Genomic DNA, 11320 nt, shown 5'->3' with positions numbered 1-11320 from the left:
TTTCTATCAGTCTTATTCTAGCTAATATTTCTCATTTAAAGCCTTAGTAATATTTATAAGTATTATTTTAAATAGCATTATTACATTTTTTTTCTTTTAAGATCTTAGCAATAATTTATAAATTATTCTCTTAATAATATTTGCGCTTAGTCTATATTAATTAACCTAAGTTTGGTCGGATAACCGTAAGTTAACGGATTCTAAAGGATGCCTAACCCTTTACCTTTAGGATAATATAGAGCCCTTACCTAGAATCACACTGGTTAAGCAGACTATTAATTGAGGTTTAGTTTTAACTTTGCCTTAGTTAATCTCTAGGTGTCCTAATTCACCGTTAAATTAATTAGGTGGCGACTCCTTAAGTAAAAAATAGGAATCACCAATATGTCGTACTACTCCTAATTTAACCCCGGGTTAAAATGGGGTGCGACAAGTCCGGCACATGTCTAGGACGACCGGGTCAATCGGAGGGTCGAGCTTGAGAGTAAAGGGGTAGGTGTAAACGTACAAAAAGCCTCTCCGGTGGTCGGTGACTGATTCATCAGGCCCGGGGGCGAAAACTTGAACCGAGCGTGTGTTCCACCCGCAGTCTGCCCGGACCAGGTCGAGCTTATCCTCGATAATGGAAGAGGGGTATCGTCTCACATCGAACCCCCTGTCGGACACCGACGAAGGCTTTTCAACCTCGAGGTCTTTGTTGAAGTTGAATTTGGACGGTATAACATCCGAAGCTGTAGGATCAAAGGAGCTCTTTGCTTTTGCCGGAGATACGGTCTCGGTTCCTGGGGTTGAGATTGAGGGAATGTCATGAGAAGTGGTTTCAGACATCTCGAAAATATGAAAGGATGAAAATTCGGAAGAGGAGTTCAAGAAGAATGAGGGAACTGATGATTCGAGGGATGACAAAGTACGAAGCAAGCAACACTCGAGCAAGAATAGTTAGCAGAAATGGTGACAAAGTTGATTCTTTCTCACGTAATATAAGGCAATGGATCAACAACAGATTTGCTATGAAGATAACTGTGTGTGGTGAAGATGAAGAAATGCAGTAAAGAGTGTAAGATGAAGGGAAGATAGATCGTGAAAGTGTTGAAATGAAGAGGGAAAGAGCCTTATATAGGCATGGGGCTGTGACGGTTACGGTTCCCCAGCCAACCGTGGAGCGCCACGTGTCCCGTAATTAATGTGAAATGACTTGAAACGACGTGCATGGGGCGGTTGTCAGGACCGGCCAATCGGGATGAGACACGTGGCCGATAAAGGAGGAGACGTGACGCAACCGTTCCCGCCAAAATGAGAAGATAACCACGAGCCGTTGGAGTCACTGGTTTTGTGGTTCATCCACTTCCCGTTACTCCGAAAGATCAGTGATCCGAGAAGTGTGGGGATTATCTGTATACGGTAAAAACCGGATGTGAGTCAAACCGGTGAAGCGAGAAACCGGAGGGAGAAGGGAACAAGAACATACATGAAGACTCTCATTCTGAACCGGAGGAGCGCTTGTCCGGAGCTAATCGGGGAACCATTTGGTCCGGTTCCTTCATCACCGAGTTGGTCGAGGTCGTTACCCCGAGTATCCGTGCCGTTTGTCCGGTACAACCGTTGCACACAAGCCACGCGCCAGTAGCATCCTGCCATGGTCAACAACCAACCATGCGTGTGTCAGACCGTACGGCCAACCTAATCCCACCAAATCCGTTCAGAGTTGTACTTATTATTATTACTTTAACAAGTTATATGGTATGAGGCTCATAGAGGCAACACTATAAATAGAACTCATCCCCCTCCTTTGAGGGGGTTGACTTATTCATTTTCAAGAACACTTGTAACATCAAAGCATATATACAATCTCTCTCTCTCCAAGATCAGATTCGGTCCACAGTGACCATTTGCATTTTCGTTGTATTTCCTCAAATAAGTGTTGCATGTCATTTAACAAGCATTAATACTCTTCATCAATTGCATTGCTACATAACGTCCATACACTCTATTCCCTACGGTATATATTGAGATTTAAACAATATCCTATACCCACTTACAAATTCAATTGATTATCCAAATTCGGGGTAAACACTCATATATCTTCCTACCAAACCCGTACCATAATGTAGGAAAGTGTAGATAACATTGCATTTTATTACTCGAAAATGACATTTCCTGAACTGGCCAGTAGATGGGAACACTCTTAGCATAAGGAGACAAAATCTTCTCCCAAGCATTTTGAGTGTTAATTACTTGCTAGTGCATACTAACGAGTCTGACATATCACCTTAAATGCAGACTGCTCTGCAAAAATAAAACTAAAAATAAAAATGGTGCAGGAAAAAAATTTAAATACGAAATACCACAACAGAAAGAGAGAAGGAAGTTAGGTGAAAGGTGATTGTAGCTTAGTATCTAATTATGTTTGAATCTTAAGAAAAGGGGAAGAAGGTGTAAGTTGGACAAAATAGGCAACATAACCAACTCACCAGAACTATATAACAAAAGAGAAGAGTTTGAAAAAACAGACAGCGAGTGTTGCAGTTTGTAGTTGTTTTCCTTCGTTTTCCTTACCAAACATTATTGCAGAGATACCACTACTGTATATGAAATTTGCTATAATACTGTGGCAGTTGGATATATAAATATAATAATTTTACTCGCAGGAAAAGGCTTTCTGATAACTCTAAAATAATAGAGAATGCAATTTGATCAGATGGATTGTTGCTTTCTATCACCATACACAGTAAAATATTGAGGAATAATCTTTTGCATGAAAAGTTTTCTAGCTACCTTATGATTGCAGTCTAGTAGTTCCCTCCTTTGCCCCTTTTCCCCAATTTGTATGTCTGGACAGTAGTGGGGCTAGGCGGGTAATTAAGGGGGATAGTTTGATTGACATCATGTTCTATAGCTCCCAAACTCCACAAAAGAAGCCTTCTTGGGAGTAGCTAAGAATGATTTTTTTTGATTAATTAATGTGATTAATTAAGTTTTATGCAGTAGCCTTGGCAAAGGACTTTTACTTAATCACATAATAAATCTGTTTAGGAACGATGAGGTTACAATAAGAAAAAGATACTTAATAAAGAACTATTGAAGTCAATCATATCAATTACATTAGCTTGTAAAGATTATGTAAGTAGTCAATGTATAAACTTGGGCGGAACCAGGTATAACCAAGGGGGTTCATCCGGCGAAAAATTACTATGTTTATATATGGTTATAATTATTTTTTATGTATATTTATTAGATGTTGAACCTCCTTTAACTTTTTTGTTTGAACACGTTTTGGTGAAACTCCTGGCTCCGCTAATAAAAGTTAAATTCATATATCTAGACATATAGTTAGGTGCAAAGAATAAATGAATTTCCAGTTCACAACTTTCTGTTAGTATTTCAAATCCTAATTAAAGTTTTATACTACATACACTGAGCTACTAGGCATGGTTTTTTGTTTTTGGTATGCGCCTTTTAAATCACTATCCGATAATGGAAAGGTTGACCGAAACGCGAGCGGGAAAAACTTTTTATGATAAAAGGAAGAAACAAAATGATAAGAACAAAACAATGAGACTAGTACAGTGTATGAGTTTTGTACGCTTCTATGAAGATTCCAAACCCAATAATAAATAACCTAAAAATTTGAAAATACTGTCTTATTGGGACTGTTTTTATTGTCCAAAATCAGCTTTCATATCATCTAGAAGGTACAATCACTATAAGTACAACAAAACAAAAAACTGGTGGAAAAATTAATAATGTAGTACTACTACTACTATACAATTAAAGTAAATATCTCACAGCGCTCGCTCGATAACATAAAGCTAATGGAATTTTATGACATAAAGCAAGGGCAGCCATAAATTATATGATGAGCTCAAGCAAATTCGGTTTTAATTAATTGGTATGGCAGTATAATCATTAATTAACCAAAGAAATGAGTATTCTCTGGTAAATTTCCTGCATGGCGTAACCCTAAGGTGAGTGACACGTCACCAGTGGTGGTCCCAAATCTTATCATGGTGGATCCCATATTATCAGTATTTGGGGTGGTCCCATAATTATTGTCGTCACCGGAAAAGTTGCCTCGACGGCAAGCGGCGGGGTCGGGATTATGAATGTTGGTCGGAAAAGATGCTTGGTTTTCCGAGAAGGAAATATGGGAATTGATTGCAACAAGTGAAGGGTCATTATCATGGGCATTGATTTGGGATCTTTTGCTTGAGGTAACTGTTATGGCAGTGGCAGCTGTTCCTGTCTCTGCAGGGGCAGCTAGTGCTGTCGTAGTTGTAGGGGCTGTTGTAGTTGTTGTCATATTAGTAGAAGAAGAGTTACTCATATTAGGCGTTGGTGTTTGTGCATTATTGCCACTGTTTTGGCTTTGGCTTTGCTCTCTCTCATTATCATCTCCCTCTTCTTCTTTGGCCTCTTGTTGATACATCTCTTCTACCATGGGTTTCCACAGCCGCACCCTGGCATTTATGAACCAGTTTGATACCTGAAAAATAGCACATTCACATACACACAAAATTGCATCATTAATTAACTCCCATTATGACATTTATCAAACAATGATTGCAGGTAACTACTCTCACGACTAGTGCAAATAGTAATTTGTTATAAAAGATAAATTTACACTCATAGTATAATTTTTTTTTTTCACGCAGTCAAGCTTTATACTACTAATTTCAATACTTTGAAACTGAGAATTTAACTTCTATGAGTATATAATAACCGCATAGTTGAATAAGGAAACATTATTGGGAAGAATGAGATGATGTGAAAGGAGTAAGCAGTATAGAAAAGTTCCACAGAGTAAATACCACTACTACTATTGATTCATCTTTCAGTGAAGAGGTCAGTCAGCGTGTCAATAAATTGAGAACATGCAATGACCTAGAGAAACCCCATGAGATCTCTACGTATCGCATTTTATTAATAGACGTGTGGTTAGGTTTGACATTCATCAGACAAAAGAGGTAAGGAGCGACTATGGATAAACAGAGCTACAAATTTTAATGCCCCGTGTAAAAATTTACTGCTACTTTGTTTCTGCACTTATTATTCCTAGATTTTGTTTTACAAATCTAGAATTTATGTCTTTGTAGAAATGCTACAAAAGAAAAAAAATGTTCTTGTTGTGCCCTAAGGGAAAGAAAAACAAAGCCATGGAGAACTAAAACCTAAATCCATGCTATCACTAAAAACAAAAACAAAAAATCGAATGGTATCGATGAAAGTTCTCAGAAAATAGGTGTAAAATCAATTTAACTGATGTTTTCTTCCGTTTAATTTATTTTACATTAGAAGTTAAGGAATTATTACTTCTTAAATTTAATAGTATAGTAGTAGAAGAATATTTACTCATATGTTGTGTTTTTTTCAAATCATAGGGATGAAAAGTTAAGTACTACTCCTTAATTTCCCAGAAAAAAAAAATAAGTGTAGCATATGCATAATGTGAATAAGAAAATTTGAAAGGGAAAGCACAGACTATTTTAGATTAGATGAGCGAACCTGGTTTCTGGAGAGACCAGTCTGTCTTGCCAACAGATGCTTATCAGCATCGCTTGGATACCTGAGATAAAGCAAACCACAAAAAACTATCAGATTTATTACCAAATCTGTATAAAGAGACGACTAAACTTTCTTCATCCGTAGATGTGTTGACTCTTTCTCAATTTCTTTTTCTCTGCATGGGCGTGACAATCCAAGAACCAACAGCAGTAGCAGTACCTCTCTGTCACTAATCACAGAAGTAAAGCCAGAAACAACTGCATGCACTCATCTTTTTCATAATATTCATTTCATTAGATACATACATAGATTCTATTATATTTTACCATTTCCTTTTGGTTAGCTCGCTAGCTTTTATCATCATTATTGTTACTATGCAATGTCAGCTTAATGAATAGGTTCTTTTTCTTTTCCTTATTGTTCAAATTCATGCCTATGTCAGCACTAGTTCGTAGTGCATTGGATCCAGGAGAAAGAGCTTGTACAGAAAAAAAAAAGTAAAAAAAAGTAAAGGACGTAAATTTTACTTTATCATCAAAGTTCAAAGGACACTTAATTAAGATTCATTTAAACTCAGACATGGCAAGGGAAAGAAAAAGTAAAAAGGAAAATCTAAAAAAGAGATGTTGGAAATGTGTGTTAGACTAACAAAAGTTGATTGATGGGTGTGAAGCTTCATTTTGTCTCTTCATAATTCCATAATAATGGGGCTTTGCACTTTTGTTTATACAGTAAACGCAGGAAGATTCAGATTCCATCGGTGTTAACACTTGGGGTTTTGAAAAAGGTTAGACTTTATTACAGTCAACGGAAGCATGTACGACTTTAACTATATTACACTAATAACTTAAAAGATTTCATACACTATGAAATTACTTAAAAGATAACAAGTACTAGTTGCTTATAAAAAGTGGATTAGTGCCTTGAGAATGAGAATTAAAGAAAATTGCTTACTACAACAGATTAAATACATTGACACTGAAAGAATTATTTATACTTATTGAAATTTGTGATCCCTTATCTAAAAACTTAAACAGTTAAAAAAAGCACCTTGAGAATGAGAATTAAAGAAAATTGCTTACTACAAAGATTAAATACATTGACAGTGAAAGAATTATTTATACTTATTGAAGTGTGTCATCAATCATGTAAAAGCTTAAACCATTAAAAAGAGCACATTTCTATTTTCTTAATTATCTTCTCGACAAACAAGACTTATCTTTTACACATAACAACGGAGTAATTTTTTTGACCTATCAATGAAATTTAACTTGTTATAGCAAATAATCTGTCTCACTTTCATGAATGTATATCAGTAGTTATCTTTTGATAATATAAAAAAATATTATAAGCGATCATTATTATACACCTTAAAGTCATAATGTAGCATATAGAGTAGGGAGAGATAGACGTACGGGTGGAGAAAATGCTCAAAAAGCCAAGCTCTCAAAATGTTGACAGAACGTTCAGGTAAGCCCCTTTGGGGTCTCCAAGCTTCTTGTTCCATCATTCCCATTTGGTGAAAGGCCCTTTGCTGCCTCAAACTTTGTTCAAGCATCTTAAGCCTCGGAGTTTCTCCTTTAGTCAATCCCGAAGTTCCTGCATCTTTCTCTCCCAACAGCTCACAGCTTTGCTTCAATTGTGCTGCTATTGCATCTTTTAAACACCTGAAGTGTCTTGACATGGCTTTTTGTGCAAGTGCTGTATAGGGAACTGCCGCACCGAAACCCATCACTAGATCAAACGAATTTACAACCATCTGCATTTGTTCGCAGTAATGATTGTACCTCCTATCTACCTGCTCCAAATAATATAAGAAAAAATAATTTAGACGTTACATCAAGAAACAAAGAGAAATTCAAGATCTAATTCAGAAAAAGAAGAGGAGGAAGAACAAAAGGAGAAAGAAAAGATGGGGTAGAAAGCTGAGACGTGAACATAGTAGTCCGTTGAAATGATTGTTGATGTGAAGTGAAAAAATGTATTCTAGTTGTGCTTTGTTCCCTTGCATTGCTTGGCTTTCTATCAAAACGGCCAACACGTTATAAATAAATATGTGCTACTTAGTACTCCATTTGCATAAAGAAATGAAAGTAAAGATTAAAATTAAAGTCAACTTAAACCAACTATGATTGACATTAAATGTTTTGTTTGCAATTAGTCCTACGGTAGCTTACTAGCTAATTAACATTATGAAAGAAAATGAAACATATAAATCTGTGCTTTCCCACATATAAGGGTAGTCTCAGATCACTTAATTGTTCTACTCGCCGGATATCTAATATGTAGCTTACTGCTCCAACCGTCGAATCACTCTTTAATTATTAATTAGAATAGAATGTAATCAAACGCAACAAACTCAATCAACTTAAATGACGAAATCTAATCCCCTATAGCCGGCCTTTACTAATCCTCGTTTATATAATATTCCACTAAAAACGCCTTTAACTTTCTGCCGATTTTTTTTGTTTAATTAAACAGACTAAATAAACAACGATGATTGGGCATTGACCCATAGTAGAGAGAGATAGGATACGTGCCTCATCAAGCATAGATAATAGTTTGACCTTCCTTCTCTGATGCTCAATCCTATCAGCAGCTGATAAAGAAGGTAGATCTTTCGAAGATTCATTGTTACCGCCACCGTTATTGCCACCACTAGGGTTCGAATTAGGGTTCGTGGAGGATGCTTTGCTATTCTTCTTGAATTTGCCTCTCCCAACACTGCAGAATTCTTCCAGCAGTTCTTGGGCAGCTTTCGCATACTTGGAATTCCTCAACACATTGACCACTCCCAATGAAGACCCATACCCAACATGGACTTGATGAATGTCTTGGCTTACTCCTGATCCACCTATATTAGAATTCTTGTATCGAAATTGTCCAGAACTAGACCCTCCTCCAACTCCTTGTTGATTGAAAAACAACATGCCACTAGCTTCCCCACTCATCTGTAATTCCTCGGCCTTGTGCTGTAACGAAGATGACAGAGATAAAGAAAGTCCTTGGCTCTCTACGACGTTTACGTTTAATCCTCCGATTGCATTTGGGGTATTGAGATGATGATGGGCTGTGGTGGTGGCACTTGCTCCTCCGTTCCCCCATGACATGAATTGACCAAAAGATCCTTCAGTCGGATTGGGAAACCCTTCAAGTGTTGAAGTAGATGATGGGTTCGGTAACAACATGTGAAGCGTAGAGGAATTTGAATTAGGAGGAGATGGTGAGGGTGACCTTGGCTTTGGATTCATAAGGAAAAGTTGCATGGACTCGGCTGCGTTAATACTCTGATTGTTAGGAGTACTATGATTTTTTGCATATCCAAATTGATGACTTGCACCTCCACCTACTACCATACCTTGTCGGTTCCCGAACCACTCGTTCCCCATGGCCGTGGCATGAATTTGTTGTGGTCGTGGATTCGGGTTGGGCTGTCTATAATTGGGATTGAATTGAGTTTCTAATAATTCAGTTGCGTTTGCGGTTCCAGGAGGGAAGTTAAACATTTCAGATAACATTCCAGCTGTCTCATAAACTGCTGGAAGACCACTCGTTTCTTCTTCAAACGGTGCGGGCTCGAACCCTTGCGCTCGTAATTTATCTCGACGGATCTGTTGCGCGGCCATGTGTTGCTGCTGTTCGGCTTGTGTTCTCTCGAACCCATTTGGGAAACTGAAGAGACTGTGATGATGATAATCTTGGGACATAGAATTGGAATTTTCCGAGACTTGATGAATTTGATATTTTTGAACCTTTGAATTATGAGACGTATCACATGGACGAGGTGTTGTTGTTATTGCTATACCCATGGCAGCGTTGTCTTCTTCTTCATCATCTCTTTTCTGCTCATGTGTCTACCATGGATCGGACATGAGATAGTTAAAACCGGTATATTATCATTAAAATAATTCAAAAAAAGACATCATGGGATACAATTATTGTCAGGAGATTGAAAAAGATAATAATTGTGGCAAAGAGTAAGGTGTGAGGGGAGAGAAAAAGACTTTTCTTTCTTTTAAAAAAAATTGTTATACTAAATTTTTGTTAAAAATTTCAGAAGGAAAAAAAAAAAAAAGGAAAGTGTTCATCAGCTTTATTCATGTAGACACAAACCTCATAAGAATTGCAGCAGGTCGGTAAAGGGGTACAAAGGGTTCTCAGATATCGTTTTCTCTTCGTGGGATTTGAAAGCCAAAGCTGTGTCAGTGTCTCTCTCTATTTCTCTGTTGTCTGTTGTTTCTGAGGCTATCGTTTCTTTATCTTTATCTTTCTCTTTCTCTCCTCTTTTCTTTTTTCCTTTCTCCGTATGTATGTCTCTGCAATCGCGTTTTGGAAAAAGAATTGAACTATCCTGCAGCAATATAAAATATTTTAAAAAGGAAGATGGAGTTCTTTCAACTGTGACATGTATTGCGGTTTTATGTGTGTAGATATATGAAAATCACACATAACTGTGTTTGTCTCTGTGTGTGTTGTGAGAGTCTCTCTCTCTTTCATAGAAAGCAACACACCCTCGAGAGAGAGAGAGAGGAGAAAATAGGGAAGAGGTCGCTGTTCTCTTTTTTCACTCAACTAATTTTATATTCCATTAAGTGTGTACCAGTACTAGTTTCAATTTATTTATTTCCTTGCTTGACAAATAAACTTTAAACTGACTTGATTTTAGTCCATGGACGAAGATATAAATATCTGAATTATTTTGTGGGTTTTTAAATTGACAGATTTAACCTCCTAGTCTAGAGCAACCCACGATGTTGATGGGATAAGTGACTATATATGGTCACCAAACTTTCGGGAATAAATGCAAAGAGAATAGCAAAAGATAATAATATAACAGAAAAAAGATGGTGTAAAAATTAATATTTACAGTTTAAATTGGAGGTTTCTCACAGTTTACTCATCATTTTTCCAAGTTAACAATCTTCCATACCAGCTGGTGGTTTTAACATGAGAAATTGTATTAACTAATTTTATAGAGAAGATAAAATTTAAACTCCATTTATGGAACCTAAATTGCGTGCGCTTTCTTATTTTTAACTTTCTTCATTTTGTTTAATTTCCCAATTATTAACATCTGAAGATAATGACGTTCATGAGGAGTTTAGTGATTCATCAAGAAGAAACTCTTACTATTTAAGTAAATGAACTTTAGTTTGCCGAAGGTACAATTTTCTTTCAAAAGTTTGAAATTAAGGTTGGTTAAAAGGACATCTCAACGTCATTTTATCAAACGTTAATCCATCATTATCGTAACAGTGCTCACCTGAACCTCAACTTTCAGCGAACTTGGGGTGTAATTGTCAATCTCCATGGGCCATAGACCTTGGAAACCAATACAATATCTCTAAACTATAATATAATAAAAAGAAAAGGTCAGCAGTGAGTCATCCAAGTGACATTTCTTATTGCAAAGTAAAGATTAAAAAAAATTAGTTCAGTTTAGATGACAATTGTACCCTCATAACATTGCCTGCATGACGGTAGTGCTATACTGGTATTGTTGATAGGGTCATGCCGGTCACTTTCTAGACTACCTAGCTATTTCTTTTTCTATATTGCTTTCTATTCTTTTTCCTTCCTCTCTCTTGAACTATTGAACCCCTCAAAATTGAAAAAGAAAATAAAAGAGAATTAGTTTAAGTTTTATACACAGATAATAGTGTAAAAAGATATTTACTAATATGGTGACAGAAAAAAAAAAAAAAGACTTCTATGATAATTTACTAGTCATAAAATTAATTTTATGACAAAAGTTAGTTATTGACATGATAAAAATAGTGCTAATAAACTTGTTATACCGATTAGACTATGAGCCTGT

The 11320-nt window shown here is 36.5% G+C and overlaps 1 protein-coding gene across 1 annotated transcript; it reads right to left on the bottom strand.

Moving 5' to 3' along the window:
* Positions 1 to 3626: 3626 nt before the first annotated feature.
* LOC132621542 (BEL1-like homeodomain protein 2) lies at positions 3627 to 10084 on the bottom strand. Its single transcript, XM_060335860.1, has 5 exons — positions 9616 to 10084; positions 8039 to 9356; positions 6918 to 7296; positions 5503 to 5563; positions 3627 to 4483 (listed from the first exon to the last, which is right to left on the bottom strand). Exons 2-5 carry the CDS (start codon positions 9309 to 9311, stop codon positions 3911 to 3913), a joined length of 2286 nt encoding a protein of 761 aa, XP_060191843.1. The 5' UTR covers positions 9312 to 9356; positions 9616 to 10084; the 3' UTR covers positions 3627 to 3910.
* Positions 10085 to 11320: the final 1236 nt, after the last annotated feature.

Source organism: Lycium barbarum, chromosome 12 (assembly GCF_019175385.1).
Source record: "Lycium barbarum isolate Lr01 chromosome 12, ASM1917538v2, whole genome shotgun sequence".
Taxonomy (NCBI): Eukaryota; Viridiplantae; Streptophyta; class Magnoliopsida; order Solanales; family Solanaceae; genus Lycium; species Lycium barbarum.
Note: the sequence above shows the minus strand (reverse complement) of the source record. Positions and strands in the feature narration are given on the sequence as shown.

Excerpts from the sequence above, each read along its gene's own strand:
- LOC132621542 (XM_060335860.1), bottom strand. The coding sequence starts at position 9,311 with ATGGGTATAGCAATAACAACAACACCTCGTCCATGTGATACGTCTCAT. Across the intron at positions 7,297-8,038 it reads ATCTATGCTTGATGAGGCAC|ATAGGAGGTACAATCATTAC; the intron begins GTATCCTATCTC and ends TGGAGCAGGTAG. Across the intron at positions 4,484-5,502 it reads CTGGTCTCTCCAGAAACCAG|GTATCAAACTGGTTCATAAA; the intron begins GTTCGCTCATCT and ends GCTATTTTTCAG.